The 18,401-nt window shown below is 33.5% G+C and overlaps 1 protein-coding gene across 2 annotated transcripts in view; it reads right to left on the bottom strand.

Annotated features, from left to right (window-relative positions):
• The window catches only part of MIER1 (MIER1 transcriptional regulator), a 45,497-nt gene that overhangs the window by 10,690 nt on the left and 16,406 nt on the right, over nucleotides 1-18,401 (bottom strand). Inside the window, exons 3-6 of one of the 2 annotated variants that reach the window (XM_026665993.2) lie at nucleotides 13,238-13,383; nucleotides 10,177-10,320; nucleotides 1,915-2,035; nucleotides 61-125 (exon numbers count right to left, since the gene is read on the bottom strand). In XM_026665993.2, the coding sequence (XP_026521778.2) occupies nucleotides 61-125; nucleotides 1,915-2,035; nucleotides 10,177-10,320; nucleotides 13,238-13,383 (476 nt within the window). The remainder of the gene's footprint in view (nucleotides 1-60; nucleotides 126-1,914; nucleotides 2,036-10,176; nucleotides 10,321-13,237; nucleotides 13,384-18,401) is intronic. The other variant, XM_026665994.2, reaches the window with a different exon arrangement.

Below are 18,401 nucleotides of genomic sequence, written 5' to 3'. Positions count from 1 at the left end.
CAAATTAATTTTTATAATAGTCATATTATGTTGACAGTTTATCATAAAGCTCATATTTACTTTTTTCCAGTCTTCTGAAGGAATGTAGTCTTCGTCTTCTTCAGATTCCTCTTCTATTTCACTATCTATATTTAAAAAAAAATTAACAATTTCACTTACATAGGGTTAGTTATCCTGAATTTACATTTTTTCAAACAAACTATTTTCTACAGACAAATTTTTCAAGTCACATATCTGGTTGGTTAATTAAATATTGAACTGTGATGTCACAACCAACTCTGTGTGACTAATTGTGGTTGGTATGTCCTGACTCATAATACTCTGAACTACAATAAGCTTGGAGGTTTCCAATTTTGAAAAATATTGAAAAATGTACATGCTAATATATTTATTTTAGGTAAAGAGCACTGCTAAAGATCTGATACATTCAACAAGATGTTGCTTAGGAATATTTATACCTTGAAAGTCCCCCAAAAACAGTATTCAAAGTTTTTATCAGAGACAAGTCTTAGCATGCAATACTTTAAAAAAATAGAAATGTTCTTCATGTAAAGAATCGGGAGAAAGGTTCACACAGCTATATTCTTTCAGGGATATACATTAGAAGGATGTATACAAAAGTTTCAGAAGATATTAGCTAAGCAATTCATTGTAAAATAATTTAATCATTTCATCATCCCACATATTCCATACACAAATGGTAAGTACAAATGACATTTTAAAGCAGAGATTCATGGATTAAAAATTATCATGTCATATATTAGTTTTGAAAGCATACACAATTATTTTGCTGCAGTTTTTGGACTAACTTTATTTTAAAGAGCATTTCTGCTCATATACATGTATATGTAAGTAGAAATAAACTAAGCAAAAAAGAGGCAGTAATGGAAGAAAAGCTAGTTAAAATTTTTAGCATTCATACAGACAAATATAAACATTAGAGCAATGATTGGGTCAGAGTTAACATCAGTTTAGCCTCTATTTCTGTAGCCAGTTTTCAAATATTAGCTGTTAAAATCAGAAATGTAAAATCTCTGGTTTAACAAATCAGCCAGCCACTTTTACCTCTCTTCAAGACCCCCTTCCTCTTTTCCCACCCTTCAATATTCAGCGTGACAGTGCTCAGAGCTTATTATCTCACTAGCAAATAAGAAAAAGATATCTAGCAGTTAGAAATGCTCTCTTCCAAAGCAGAGAATTTTTCTCACTTGAATGCAGTCATAGCAGCACAGGTGCTATATATACCTGGATTTTGTTTTTACGCATAACTGTTCAGGTTATACTCTTCTCAGAAATGTATTAGAAAGTAGGGCAGTAGATCTTGAGATTCAAATACAGAATTCAGAGGTTTTAACACCAACCACCATTATCTTTACAAAGAAAATACCTTCTAACATGCTCAATAGATCCAATGAGACAAGACTTTAGAGATCATTCTCCCACTCCCCTCACAATTTATCCTTGATAAGTACCTTCACTGTAAAGACAAACAGCAACTGCTATCTGTCTTTCTCTGTGAGAAAGGAAAAGGCAATTTTTTATTTGTACAGAAAGTTCTTACTGTCTCCAACCAGTAGCTGATAAGAGCTCTGAAGCTCATAAACATACTCTTTCCACAAGAAAACATTTTCTCCTTGCAGATACTTTTAAAATATTAGACAACTGAGAAGAGAGACTCTTTCCATACCTCCAGAAGATTTCAACTCTAGAGATAAAAAATCACTGCCTTTGTCTTATTAAATTTGTGCAAATTTCTATACATAAAAGTAAGCACTGCAATCGTCAACCTGATTCAAAATTCCAGATTTCATCATTGCAAATGGTTCAGTTTTCCTGCACATGAGAACGCTCAAATATTTGTACAACGCCCATGCATTTTTAAAATGGTTGAAAACTGATTTAAAAAATACATACTTGTATCAAAGTATTTACAACGACGTGGGCGAATTATTTCTGGTACTACGGATGAAACTGGATCACCATTTGAGGACTGTGTCTCATCCTCTTGACCTGATGAATCCTTTATAGTCTCCTCCTTAGAAACAATGTAACAAAAATAAAAGCAATTATTTTTATTAACTCTACTTGACTTCTAACATAATGCAGCAAAATAAATACAACATGGATCTTAAAGCAAAGGTCCAATTAAATGAGTACAGCAAATAAAGCAGACCAAAGCTACATATTAAAACACAAAGATCAGTATATCTTAAGAAGCATCTTAAAACTAAAAATAGAAGCAGCCTAGTAAATATTCACAGGAAATATTTCAGTTTCAATACTATCATTGGAAATTTTTTGTTTCACCTACTCATCCTTTTACATCAAGGATGAGACCAATAAAAATGATAACTGATTTTATGTTAATATTTAATTGGGTAGCTTTATTATTATTTATGAAGTTGAACAGTTATTGAGGTTACCTGCTCCCAAGATATTAAAAAAAACTTTAACCAATAATTAAAGGACAGAAATAATTTCCCTAAAAAATTATGATTCCCCCAAATGAAAACACTGAATGTACATGCACAGATTTATATGCACATTCATGCTCACACATGTGTGTTTGTATATAGACATATACACTGTTGAAAGCTTCTTCCCTTATTAATTTAGATTTGCTAAGTTTAGCTGAAAAATACCCTGTATATATGTAACGTATTTGCCAAAATGTGGGAGTTTTGCACAGGCATTATATACCTGCAAAAAGTTACACTCCAAAAAAGGAGATGAAGACAAAAACAAAGCAAAACGAAAGCATAAACTACTACTGGGTAAAATTTTCAGGGAAAGTAATTGATTCCTATCTGCATAATCTCATATACAATCCCGTCTCATGTGAGAAAAGTTTGGGGATGAAAGACTTCTTTGCAACTTTCAGAGGAAATAGGAATAGCACTAAGTATAAATGTTTATTTGTGATCATAGACCAACATTCTATGTATATAGTATATCCTACACGTCATAAATTAAAATAAGAGAAAATCATAATTATCTTTTGACATGGAACAATCTATAGGGAAAGTAATTCTACATGATCATTACAGTGATCATGAGGGAAGAGTGCTTTTTTACCTTTTAAAAGATTTCTAAGGATTTGTCAGCTAACAGAAAAAAATGTTTCTTCCATGGTACAGTTGAAGCAATTAATAAAGAGGATTGACATCTATTTATTTATTTATTTTTATTTATTTGATTTGATTTGTCAATAATACAAACTGCCATTTCTAACTCCCATCTACAACCTTGATGGAAAGGCCAAAAGCTGGCAAGAGTATGTGTTCTTCTGTGAGGGACAGATAAAATATATAAATATTTAAAAGAGTAGATAAATCCTGTTCCAAAGGCCAATGTTATAGGAAATTCTGCTTCTACTGTAAACCCTAGATACAGAACACATAGCATGATTTCTTATAAGGGCCTCCCAGACTCCAGTGAACTGAGATTCCACAACAGGCTGAAGTTATGTGCTTTTTTTTTTTAAATGAGTAGTCAAGCTTAGATTCAACATATAGTAATTGGGATAGATACTTTTCTCTCTCAAAATTAATTTTAACTAGTATTTCAATCAGTAAATCCTCATGTGGGCTTTCATTGTAATGCAGCTCTGGCCTCAGCTTGCACTGAAATGCAGTGAGTGAAGAATTGCTCTTAAGAACTTGTACTGAATTACCTTCATTTTTTTTCATCTTTATAGGCACAAGTTTGTGTGCCAAAGTGCATTGAACTCAGCTCTTTGGCCTTGAAAACTGTGATTCCAAAAGGAATGTGATTATTTTCATAGTGCTTGACAAATTTAATGATTAGGTCTTTGTGCACAAGATGAAATAGTTTTCTCTTGCTCTTTCTAGCAGAGGATTGAAACAAAAATTATTTTACACTTTTCAATACTTAGGAATTGTCATTCAGTTCTCGTAAATATCTGTTGAAACTGATTGCATTTGATTTTCTATTTATGACATATTTGTTTTGTTTTGTGAATATGACTACTTTTGTTTTACTATAATTATTTTCTATTTTTTCTTCCTTAGAGTATAGGTAGTCCTCAACATACAACAATTGAGCCCAAAAATTCCATTATTAAGTGAGACAGTTATTAAGCGAGTTTTACCCCATTTTATGACTTTTCTTCCCATAACTGTTATGTGAATCAATGCAGTTGTTAAATTAGTAAAATGGTTGTTAAACAAATCTGCTTCTCCACTTTGCTTATCAATAGTTGCAAAAAGTGATCACTTGACCCCATAAATATGAGCCAGTTGCAGGCACCTGACTTTGATCACATGACCATGGGGATGCTGCAACAGTCATAAGTATGAAAAACACTCTTAAGTCACTTTTTCCAGTGCCAATGTAACTCTGAGCGTCACTAACAAATGGTTGTATGTTGAGGACTAGCTGTAAACATTAATTTTGAAGTCAGCATGTATCAGGAAGAGGATGATTACATTATCTGCATAAAGAAAAACAGCCCTGGGGAATGAAATGAACGTTTTGTCAGAAGTTAGATACTTGTTAGGGACTTGATATGCATATTAAATTAAAAAGAGGCTTGTTTAAACCTTCTTACAATGTGAATTTGGGCTGAAATGCTTCTATTCACTGTACATTTGATTTGTTTATATATTCTTTTACAGAACATAATAATTAATCTAGTAAGATTGCAATCCACAGACGTGTTTGATGATTTCTATTATAATTTTTAGAGATATAAAATTTCTGTTACATGGTTTAGGATAATTGTAGTCTACAATTGATTGTTTGGAATTGTTCTGTCCTGAATCTTTACCAGCCAAGACCTGCTTTTCTTCTAGCCAAACAATGTGGTCCCTACATATGTTTGTTATATTATTTATTAACAACACTTAAGAGACTGTTTCGACAGAAATTAATAGGGTTTTTTTTAATTTACTTTTCTTAAAGATTGGCACTGTAATACAATAATAGCAGTCTCTGAGCAACTGGACAGAGCAATCAATGTATATGAAAAAAAGGCCAGCATAAGAGCCCACTATTCTGCATTAGCTTTGATAAGTAATATCAGAAGAAAAGTAGATAAAATAATCATAGGATGGGGTCAGCAGTAGCAGCTCTAGGAAGTAAAGCGAAAGAGGAAAACAAAACTAGATGCAAATGTAGGTGGAGAAAGAGATCAAAGAAAAGGAAAAGAAATAAAAGATAGCTTTCGTCAGGTATATTACAATTTCAGCATGAAAATGGCTCATCTTCAAAGGCACCAAAGCTTTTCAGCAGTGAACCCTGCAATTGCTTGTATTTCCTGCCCACTTTTAATTTCAGCATCATTTTCTACTCTTTTAAGAATTACAGGGAATGTAAGATCCCCATCCACAAATAATTATTTAATGTGGGGGGGAGGGCAAGGGAAAATCTCATCTTCTTATAGATTAACTGTAAGCAGTTTCTTGTAGGATATACAAAAGAAGCTGAAAATACATAAATATTAACAATATATTACAACCTAGAATGACTACGTGGATAACTGAGGTTGATATGCCTTCTTCATTAAAAGACTGCAGATGATGAAACAGCTGACACTTGTCAGAAGCATCTTAGCCACAGCCACCACCAGAACATCTAAAAATGGCATGAAACGAAGAAAAGCAATAAACACTCCTTACAGGAGGTTCTTATGTGTATCAGTTTTTGTTAATGCTCCTAGTTTAGATATAGGATAACGTTTCATTCATTCGTGCCTTCCTTCTATACTATTTTTTAAAATATTTAGATATAAATATGAATTCATCTGCTTCCTTGGGATCCGATTTTAGAAACAAAAGTTTTCAAACCTTTTTATATTTTGGATATTACTTTAAAGGTAAATATAAAATATAAATATAAAATAAACAAACTTCGCTTAATAAATAGATATATTGAAGGAAGGAAGGAATGGAAGGAAAGAAAAAAAGAAAAGAAAAGAAAAGAAAAGAAAAGATCATGTAGCCTGAATTTGCTTTGTCCAGATTTGATAAGGGTGATTTTCAATGTTACCTAGGTACAGGTTTCATTTTTTCAAGACATTCTCATTATCACAAAATGTATTCTTAACTCTGCAGTTAAAAGAAAAACTGACTTAAGTATTCTAACAAGATTCTATGACAGAACATGAAACATGCAAATTAGTTTGTATGCTGTTTATAGCATAAAACAAGAACCTTAAATAGCTAACCCTTTCTTACTTTGATTCTAGCTTAACGGATATACCTCAAATCTTCCACAATCTGTGGGGGAAAAGAAAGGCCAGTGTCTACCTATTTTAATGTTCTTATTTCAGAACAAACTTATGAATTAGGGATAAACAAATATTGGCTGTAAACTCTCTTACAAACAGGCATTTTAAGTATTCAATGTTTCTCCCATCTCACCTGAGATTCTGAAACAGATCTAATAATAAAATATGTTATTATTATGCTATAAAACAAAAGGCCAGCCTTTATCATCAAATGAGAAGAAACTGGCAATATACAGATGCATGTAATAAATTATAATAAATATATTTCGTTGCAGGAATGCCTTTGGTCTCCACAAAAAGGTTGATAGAGAGCACTGTGAGAGCCTAGTTTGCCTTCTGAAAACTTATGGAATACCAATTATGACAGCTACTTTGCAAATGCACCTACCACATTCAAAATATGCCCCTAGCTTATAAAGTCCTCTACTCCCATAATCTTGTGTTACTAATTATATGTTTTTTTTAAAAAAAAATACAGAGAAATACAAAATTCTCAATGCCTCACAAACATTATTTCACATTAATTACAGTAAGACTTTGTCACACTTAATAAGAAACTTTAGTTTGCATGCAGTTTGTTAAGGCGATTGGTTGATTAAATAAATGAATGAATAAATAAATAGAGTTAATTATAAAAATGCTGGGTGATATCTACACAGTGGAGCCAATAAGTGGGCTATTTCCTAACTACCTATAAAAAATAACTGAGAAGGTTTTATCTGAAGTCTCTCAAAATAGGAAAAAATAAAGTTCTTAGCAGCACAGCCAGAAACAAAGATGTTTTTAATTCACCTTTCCAACTGGAAGTACTGATATATCAATTTGTCAAAAAATTCTGCAACTCTTAGTAAGTGCAAAAGAAAATTGGCAGGAAAAGCATTTTAATTTGAAGACCTTCTTGGACAAAAGAAAATGGCATATGCAACAAAGGCATAAAAATAAATTTTCTAGAAATTTCAGTTCATACTGGATATAAAGAAATAATTATTTATAGTTTTGTTTGTGTGTGTGTGTATATGTGCATATGTACATACACACACATATGCATATTGTTCAAAATATAATGATGCCTAAGTAGCCACTGCATATGCAAACACTTTAATATACAAAGTGTTCATATATTAGAAAGTTGCCTTTCAATTATTCATTTCTAAAACATCGTCCAACTACCAATCAAAACCTGATGAATAAAATTTAGTACCATTGGCACAGGAGACTAACAAACATCAATTTTCTCTCAAGAGACAATTCCATTGAATTCAGTATTGAAACACCATCTTTTATTCAGGGTGTGCTCCAAAAAGTTTTCCTGGCAAATATCTAACTATGGCAGAATAATGCAAGGAAATGTACTTCTTCAGGTAATTCCAATCTAGGGAATTTAGGTATTTATGAGTGATCAAGTGATCAAACCGAATTGTGTCTAGTGGTTAGAAGGCAGCATTATAAGCTAATTCTGCCAACTGTCAACAGTCTGATTCTCACTGGCTGAAGGTTGACTCAATCTTCCATCCTTCCGAGGTCAGTAAAATGAGGACTCAGATTATTGGGGGCAATATGCTGACTCTGTAAAACTGCTTAGAGAGGGTTGTAAAGCACTGTGAAGCAATATACAAGTCTAAGTAATATTGCCATTATTATGTAATGTAAGCCCAAATATTGGCAGCTGCTAACTAACCCAATTTCAAAATAATCCAGATCTGTTTAGATAGAGACCACCAAAAAAGGACAGGGAATGCTAGACAGCGTAGTAGAAACAAAAACAACTCAGAAAAAGGAAGTGGAAAAAGCACTTTCATAGTTTTGAAAGGTAGCCATAATATGCCCAGAAAACTATCAAAAGAGCTCACTTAAAGATTTTATCTATGTCAGTATTTCTGAACCTTCATAACTTTAATCATGCTGTCTGAGGAATTCTGGAAGTTAAAGTCCATACATCTTAACCGTTGCTAAGATTGGGAAATATTGATCTATGTCACCAAATCCTGACTACATTTTGTACAAGCAACTATCTCTGAACCATTTTCAAGAAGAAACCAAGCTGGAGCACATGATAAGTCTATTCGAGAAGTCATCAGAGTATGATTCTGTGGGCAAGCTACCTTTCCTGTGTGTGTGTAAAAACATTCCACACATTGTCATTAGGCTCTGGTCATGCACCTATATTGGTCTGTTTCGCTATATTCCATTGCAAATTGAAAGCAAAAAAAGTTTCTCCATGTCTGTGTGTATGTGTGTGTACATGAACACACATGCATGCAGGCATGCACATGCTTTCAGGCCCCAGTTTTGTCAAGTAACTTTAAGGTGCCAAGAAACCAATAAAAAGTATCAAACTTGCACATCTTCTATGACTCTTTTAAGTAATTAATCAGGGCAAACAAAGCAATTTAAGAAAAAACTGAAATTAAATATCCTAAATAAATATTACAGAGGCAATTTTTAACAAATTGGCTTCACATTTTAATATTTTAGGTTGAAATCTGAAGAAAAGATGTGGCTTGAAAGAGAAAAATTCAACTCCATTTCCTTTTTTGTATTTCCTGATCAGCATGCATGTTGTTTACAAAAAGGACAAAGTCCCAAGTAGGAAAACTTTAAGGAGAAAAATGAAGGATGTGAAGGACCCCAAATTTCTGCAATGCTTTCAAACTAGTTGCAGTTCTAAAACTGATTTCTAAATGTTTTATGGTAATTCTTTACATTGTTTGCTTGGGGGAAATTTTGTTTCATTTTAAAAAAGAAAGCAAGAACAAAAGAAAAAGCCTGGAACAATAGCAGATGTTGTATAATCTTAGCATGATGCTATATATTTACCAGATGCTCTATTATAGCACTTTCAGAAACCAAATAGGATTTTTGTTCTAATAACATACAGCAAAATAGGATTTTAATTATGGAAAATGGAGCAATGTAAACAAGGAAATATTTTTAGTAGATTAAATGCATTGACCAAAGATTAATAAGATTCTTAGGAACAAAAACCGCAGTACTTCATTCAATGTGAATTTTCTATTATTTATTGGTGCCTCTTAGATTTCTGACATTGTTTTTTGTGGTCTGCACTGTTTCATATTATGCTCTTGATTAATATTGCAACATGGCAACATTTCTGGTACTACTCTAAAATTCATTAACACTTCCTTTATTATAATACACTACAATAGTTCTAAAACGTGCCATATATTTTCAGGTCAAAAGTGAGCAATAAATACTCCTAGATAAGGATGCAAAGTTGAACATTTCTAATATGATAACCCAATACCTCTACTCCAAGATTAAAACTATGATTAGCAATGTCAATAGCACTACTCCAATTTTCTATGAAGTTACTTATTTCTTGGATCTCAGACTGTATTTGAAATTAAAGCAGGCAAGGGCCCTGAATCTGGATGCTTGCTCATTTATTTTATTCACAAGTAATGATAACGGCAGAGACTGAGCTGGGAAAGTCACTAATAGTCACTAATAATTACAACCATGAACACTCCCCTTTAATTAAACAAATATAAGTTCTTTTCTATTCAACTGTTAACTAAGTGAATGGAACAACAAGCTCCACCTTTCTTCACAGCCCAAATTCAGTCTCATAAAGCCCTCAAGATTCACCTTGCCTCAACTTTTAGGAATTACTTAAACAAAAAACAGAGAAGACACTAACATGTACATAGCTATTGTAACACTGTGCTTCTTCAAAATAATCCTATAGAAGCAGTCAACCCCAGCTTGCCTTCCAATCTTTAAGACCCTGCACATATATACACAAGATTAAATCTGAAAAACAAAACTACGTACCAGGTTTACATTCTTTTATCTACAAGAGCTTCTCTATATATTGCAGATTTCAAATAATTAAATTCTTTCTTACCAAAGGCACATGTACATAAAACACAAACCAAGTTTTTAAATTAATAAATCTAACTCACTTTATTTTCTCCACTGCACCCACTGTTGTTATCATTATCTTCACCCTCACCCTCCTCCTCCTCCTCTTCTTCCTCTTCTGGTAGTGGTACAGAACCATCATAACCATAAAGGCTAAGAAGCTCATGAATTGGCATATCACCTTCCTAAAAAGAATTAAAACAGGACATGAGAATTTAACCAATTATAAACCATTATGGGATGACTGATCAACAGTAGCAACAATTGCTCCTTGGTGAGCATATGTTGAACTTTATATGTCTATAGTGACAGACTTCAAGTGTACATGTGCTTGTTAATAGGAGAAGCAGGGTAGGATGCAGTCTGACAGGAGAGCCACACAACAATCAGGGATAGGAAAAGCAGGATGGAGCAATTTCTACTCTGTGTGAACAGGAAACAGTAAGACACACACAGGCACACACACGACTCAATTTGATAATAGTAACAAGGAAGAAAAAGCTACAAGCGATCGGTTTGTAAAATATTGATTTTGAACAAGTTGATGCTAGGCAGGACAACAAATGTCAAATTATCACAAATGAAAATGTCTTTTGAATGGAGTAACAAATGTGTACATATAAATCTACAGTTATAAGTGTTTTGCAGAAAACTAGGTTTATCTTTTTTTTAAACACATTAATTACATGGCTGATGAGTGCCATATAATTAGTACCAATATTGTTCTATAGTGCCAGAAATACACTATAATAGTGTATTTATTCTAATAGGTAATTTTTCATCTTGAAAAATATTTATGTAGGCCAGCAATTGTTAACATGTTGTACACATAACACACATGCACATACATATACTATGTATATAGATTATATACAAATACTTGCATGGGTATTATACACAACACACATATGCACACACACGACTGTAGAGATTAAAAAAAATAAAATCTTAAAGAAAGAGCAATTGGAACAAAGCAAATGAATAAAACAAAAAGAAAAGTCAGTTTGCTGTAGTAATTAAGGCACCAGGCAAGAAACCAGGAGATTGTGAGTTCTAGTCCCGCCTTAGGCATGAAAACCGGCTAGGTGACTTTGGGCCAGTCATTGTCTCTCAACCAAACCCAACCCACTTCACAGGATTGCTGTTGTGGAGAAAACAAAGGAGGAAGGGATAATATATATGTTCACAGTCTTGAGTTAGCTATAAAGTAATAAAAATCTAATAAATGAAATAAAGAAAGACAATTCAAAACGTAACTGCATTTTCCAAGTCTTGTGAATTCCAAGACTTGGAAATTCTCTGAAATTCTAACAGATATGGCTCAAGGGTTTTTAAAAACACCTTTTAGATGATGATTTCACCAACTAGTAATCTTTTATCTGTATTCAATAAAATAATACACAAGCTAAATATGTCATCCATTCATACAAAAATCTGATGTAACTGGACATAATATATCCCTTTGAGCCATTTTTCAGTACTGATCAAACTATCCATAGAACGGAATATATGCAATATCTTTAACATGCACTAGCACTTTATCTGTTCTAGGCTTTCACTGAAAGTCAATACTTCTGACCTTCGCTGCCTGTTTTATAAGCAACTGACATCTGACTGGAGTGCAGGCTCCTTGTTCTATGAAGAAGCTGCATCAGTTGATGGGACACACATTTTCATGGTGATGTTTGCTACATAAATGATTAGGACAGTGACATGGAACTTGCAGTGTTCTCATAATCTCACAATCACTCTTATTTTCTAGGCATGTTCACTTCAGTATTTCTTTTGATTTCAAGAAGACAAAGTAATTATCTCAGAAACTTCCTGCATAAGCAGGGGGTTGGACTAGAAGACATCCAAGGTCCCTTCCAAATCTGTTATTCTATTCTATTCTATTCTATTCTATTCTATTCTATTCTATTCTATTCTATTCTATTCCATTCCATTCCATTCCATTCCTATTTCTAATCATTGACCTGAAAACAATCTAAATATTTTTCACTTCAGTCTAATATAACTAAAATATTGTATATTTCTCAAAATGTGCACATACCAAGAATTCATAACCATCAATTTAATTCTAATCCCATATTTGCTAATACAATTAGTCAATAATCAAACTATTTTCACCCTTACATATAGAACAAGTCTAAAATAAGCTGTACTGTTTTCAGAGGGAAATTTTTCCATGTAGGTTGACTTAAAAAAAAAGTTAGCCAGCAGATAGTATCTTCAGCGTTAATGTAAGCACTATCATATTCCACTTACTAAAGAACATTTGTGATTGCTTAAACAGACAAATTTTTAAATGCAGCTGGATTTTTATAATTCACAATGGGAAAATAATTGTTTACTTGTTTTTTATCCTAACAGTCCCAAGAACTGCTTAGGATATAATTTAATCATAAGCATGCCAGCGTTTACTGTTTTATGATCATCAGGTTTTTTTCTTTTTCTTTTTTACTTTCAGACTTACTTCATGAAGTAATCTGAAGATTTTGCATTTTAGTCTAAAAAATTATCTTCCTAAAATTTTTGTGTCCAACTGGGCTCCTAGAAAATAAATACACCTAAAACACTTTTATCAATAGCTTAAATGGAAACACTTTATACTAAATAAAGCCTGAATAAACTTTACACAGTATTAGAAAGAAATGACTGAAGTTTCCATAATATTTAATATCTATGAAAAACTGTAAGAGTTAGGGGTATGGAGAACATGACTATATAATATTTTATATGTCCTACTGAGATATAAAAATTTTATTTGTTTCCATTATTTTTCAAACAGCATTTTAAGTGCGCCATTTAAAATAACTGCAGGGACATGTCAGATATATAAGTACTTACATAATTCTATTTTTACTTGGATAATATTCATTTCAGGAACATTAACATAATAATGCACAAGACAGTCATGATAAACCTATTGCTAAATATAAACAGATGATACCATAAGTGGGGCAATGTGCAAAAAATGTAATATAGGGTAAGAATTCTAAAGTCATTATTTCATTGAAATTTAAAAAAATATCTATGTACCTTCAGACATTTGTGAGAACAATATGTGTAATATTTGCAGTTTTTTAAAAAAATATTTACCCTTGTAAGATCTTCTATTTCAGAACTGAAGTTTGTTTCACCTTCCATCATTTCTTCTTCTTCTAGTGTTCGTTCATCATCAAAATCATGTACCAGCATGTCTGCTGTTGGGTCAAATTCATGGTCATCTGATGTTGCAGACCCTCCTAGAAGTAGATTAATAATCACAAAATTGATTATCTCACATATTTAAGTATAGTATTACTACATGACTGCAAAAATCAATAATACTTTAACAACTAAGGCAAGATAAAACAGTACTTGAAGAAATCATAGAACGATATTATAGTAATTTACTTCTGCTGGTGATAATACTGGTAAAGTACCTGGTTGATTGCCTCCTCAGCCCTAGTCCTATTTTAATTTTTTAAAGTTTCAATTTAATTCAGTGTAGTGTGATGATTTTATTAGCTAAGAAGAGATTCTCGTATCCATTGCCTTATCTTTTTAAAATACCCCCTTTTTAGTCTAAAACATTGATCCGCCCCTCCAAAATATGGCTAGCTTGTTTATTGGGGAAAAAATATCTTTGACTGCTTGGGTGAATGATTAATAACCCGACTCATTTCTTTCAGCAACTACAAAATGGCATCAGTCAGACTTCATGTGTCTATTTCCTGAAATTCAGTGGTCCCAACATATGGTTAAATCTCAAAATCCTGCTGTTCAGTCTGGAAATTCTAAGTTTATTCTGAATTTTGAATTAATAGAATCTTTCTAAACTGGGAAAATCTATGGAGATTCTCAATCATCCAGGTCATGATTCCCCAAAAGTGCTTTTTTTCAAAAGGGCTACTGAACTTTCTTAGATTTTTTTTCCCTTTGAAAATCTTTCGCTTCTCATCCACGAAGCTTCTTCAGTACTTCAGGAACTGAAAAACAAACAACCCCCCGCCCAAAAAAAGTCAAGTTGGAGGGGGAAAAAAGCACCTTTGGGACCAAACTGGTAAAGAATTATTTAAAAAACCACAAACTTCATTTAAACATTAACCAACCTGCAATGGAGTAATAGAATTAACAGAGTAAGAGTTGAGGTACCTTGGAGGTCTTTTAGTCAAACCCCTTGCAAAAACAGGAGACCCTATACCATTCTGGATAGTCCAATCTCTTCTTTAAAACCTCCAGTGATGGAGCACCCACAACTTCTGAAGGCAAGTTGTTCCACTGATTACTTATTCTCACAAGTTGTTCCACTGATTACTTATTCTCAAAAAGTTTCTCCATAGTTCTAGGTTGGTTCTCTCCTTCATTAGTTTACATCCATTATTTCTTGTTCTGCCTTCTGATGCTTTGGAAAATAGGTTGACACTCTCTTCTTTGTAGCAGCCCCTCAGATATTGGAAGACTGCTATCATGTCACCCGTAGTCCTTCTTTTCGCTAGACAAGTTATCCCAAATCCTGCAACCATTCTTCATATGTTTTAGCTTCCAGCCCCCTAATAATCTTTGTTGTTCTTCTCTGCATTCTTCCCAGAGTCTCAACATCTTTTTTATATTGTAGTTGACCAAAACTAGATGCAACATTCCAAGTGTGGTCTTAAATAATTGACAAAGTAGAACATACTTCACTCTGCATTCACTCTGTATATATGATTAAATCAACTTAAAATATTACTGTTCTACTGATTAGTCATCTCCAAATCATTTCATTCCTGACCCCATCCCTTCTTGTTTATTCTGCATAATGTTTAAATAACCATTTTTACTGTAGTAACTTGCTTTTAGTTTTTCCCCCAGTTCTAATTTCCATATTGTCAAGTGGGCAAAAATATGTTCTTCTAGACAAGCGGTTGTTTCTTCTTTCACTACTCATTCCTCTTAACACTGTACTACATTTCATTTTCATCAGCATTTGCACATACATTTCTCAACCTATTTTCCTATTGTAAGTAAGCATTCTATTTATATAAATTCAACTATAGTGAGAAAAATATTGTGAGTTCTCTAGTTATTTATAATCCTGTAGTTCTGTGACCTAAATTGTGATCAGAACTTCATCTAAGTCCTAATAATAAAATGATTTTGATAGAACAATGTCCCAAAATAAAGTACTGTGTCATGTTTTTGCTGAATACAGTACACCAATCTTCATGGTCTTTATTGGAAAAAGTATGTGAATTTTATCATTTAGTAACTTTGGGTAGAAATATAACTGATTTCTCTTTAGAACATACACTCTTTTTTGGTTTATAAATGTAATAGCTGGTAGTACCTCATTAGCAATGACATCAACTAAACATTTCCTGCATATGTTGATTCTTCCTGTTTTATCAGCTTAAATTATTATAGACCAGCAGTCGCCAACCGGTGGGCCGTGAGAAAATTTTGGTGGGCCACAGAGAAATCTCACCCCCAGAGCACCCCCCCCAAAGCAATTAATCCAGGCTGTGCAGAAACACAAGGCTGTGCCACCCACATGGCCTGCGGGAACCCTCCCCACCCACTTACTTCTTACCCGGCAAACTTGCCTGCTAAATTGCTATTTTTCCTTTTTCTGACCATCAGCTGTTCTGCTGTGTTGGGAGATTTAGATTAGCTAGGAAGCAGGAAACAATTTGATTTCTTACTTTCTAGCTAGCCTCTAGATCTTCGGCTCTGCTTTTAAGCAGGGCCAAACCTCTCTTAGGACTGAAGGTTCTATTATTCAGTGCAGACTCACGCCAAGCAAATTTAAGAGACTGAGCTAGCCCATGGCAGATAGATAGATCACTGAATGATTCTGTGAGCAACTCAATCTGCCTGCCTGCTTTGCCTGATTTTGGGTAAAAGTTGCTTTTTTATAAAAAATCAATATCTACATACATGGTGTGTTGTGAGTTAATTTTGTGAGTTTGCTTGCAAGCAAATTTTATGTGACAGACTGAGCTAGCTGATGGCAGATAGATAACTGAATGATTCTGTGAGCAACTCAATCTACCTGCCTGCTTTGCCTGATTTTGGGTAAAAGTTGCTCTTTTTTAATAAAAAAATCAATATTTATGTAAATATGTATAATATTTACATCCAAGCCATGCCCAGCCAGTCACATGACCACCAAACCACACCCACAAATTAGGCCATGCCCACAGAACCGGTTAGTGGTCCCTGGGATTTAAAATTATGAGCTTGGTGGTCCCTGAGGTCCAAAAGGTTGGCAACCCCAGTTATAGACCATTCCTGCTTTAACTGTGATATTTGTGGGTTGTCTTGCATGAGCTACTCATTTCATGACATATTGCAACATTTCAATTGAGTTAAGATCAGAGTTTTGAATTAGCAATTCCAAATTGCAAACTTTATTCTGCTTCAGCCATTTTGTTGTAGCTTTACTTGTGTGTTTAGAGTTATTGTTGTGCTATATGACCCATATTTGTTTAAGCTTCAGTTCATGGATGGATATATCCTGACAATCTGCAGTAGAATTTTCTACAACAACCCAGCATTCCATGTTCTTTCAGTAATTGCAACTGTATGAGTTTGTAAGACTGCAAACCAACTCTGAAGTATGTGCCATGTTTCAAAATCATGACTCAGTTCTTCTGTTGAAATGAAACATTTCTTTTCTCACTAATAGAGCAATTATTCAAAGTTCTTTATTTTGTTATAGCTATACAAAGAACATTGTTCCAGTAGTGAATCCCTCCTTGCATTATTGGCATTATCTTTCTTGAGGCCACAGAGAGCTTTTTTGATCAAGGTGTAATTCATTTCTGCAGATCTGTTTCACGTTAAGTGAACTCCAGTGGTGGTGAAAATTCCCCTCAAACTCACACATAACTAACCTTTCAAGACTTGAAACATCTGACATCTGATTTTCCTAGGTTTAAACTTAACAATGTATGGTTGCAGACCCAGGGAGTCACATAGTTTTTTTTTTTTAAAGGTAGTGATTATTGACTCAATGTGTTTGATAAAGACATGACACAATGTACTGTTTTATGCTTTTTTTGTTTAACCAGAGTATATTAACAGAATTTAGACGATGCTCTGAGCACACTGTACTCCAGTACTGCAGGATTACAAAGAGTTCTGAATAGTTCACAAACTGTATTTGCTCTAATTTTTGTCATTTATTTATAATTTTCAAGCATGCACACCATTTTACTCTTTAGACACCATTATTTTGGTCTCATACAATTTTCAAATCTGCATTAAACAGTCTATTTAACATTCACTAAGTCATTCCTATTCCCAGCCAAAAACATGGCATCATCCATATACAAGAAGCACTTAACATTTACCACTGCAGCCAAAACACCTCTATAATCATAAGTGTTTCTTATATTTATTTATTTATTTTTGTCAATTGCTTACAAGATAATAGGTATAAGTAAAAACATAGTTATAAATACATGGATACATATAAGAAAAATAAAAGAAATAAAAGAAAAAATAGGACAGGGATGGTAGGCATGTTGGTGCACTTATGCATGCCCCCTACAGACCTCTTAGGAAAGGGGTAAGGTCAATAGTAAACAGTCTAAGGTTAAAGTTTTTGGGGTTTGGGGAAGAAACCACAGAGTCAGGTAGAGCATTCCAGACATTCACCACTCTGTTGCTGAAGTCGTATTTCCTGCAATCAAGTTTGGTGTGATTAACCTTGAGTTTATATCTATTGTTTGCTCTTGTGTTGTTATGGTTGAAGCTGAAGTATTCATTGACAGGTAGGTCATTGCAATGTATGATTTTATATATTATACTTAGATAGGACCGAAGGCGGCGTAGTTCTAGGTTTTCTAGGTCTAGAATTTCGAGTCTGATGGCATAAAGTATTCTGCAACAAGTAGAGGAGTGGAGAACTCTTCTTGTGAAATATTTCTGGACTTTCTCAACTGTGCTAATATCAGATATGTAATGTGGATTCCAGACTGATGAGCTGTATTTGAGTATTGGTCTAGCAAATGTTTTGTTATGCTCTAGTTAGTAGTGTAATATTACCAGAGAAAAAGCTACGTAAGATTAGGTTAAAACTCTTAATGCCTTTTTGGCTATGTAGTTACAGTGGGCTCTAGCACTTAGATCATTAGAGATGAGTACTCCAAGATCCTTGACAGAGTTTGGATCATCAACAAGGTCTTGACTACTCAGCCTGTATTTTATTTTCTGATTTTTTTTTTTGCCAATATGTAGAACAGAGCATTTATTTGTTGAGATTTGAAGTTGCCATTTGTTCGACCATAGTCGA

Source organism: Notechis scutatus, chromosome 3 (genome assembly GCF_049901735.1).
Source record: "Notechis scutatus isolate UNSWTSFEM ecotype Mainland chromosome 3, rNotScu1.2, whole genome shotgun sequence".
Lineage (NCBI taxonomy): Eukaryota > Metazoa > Chordata > Lepidosauria > Squamata > Elapidae > Notechis > Notechis scutatus.
This window is presented reverse-complemented; position numbering and strand designations above follow the sequence as displayed.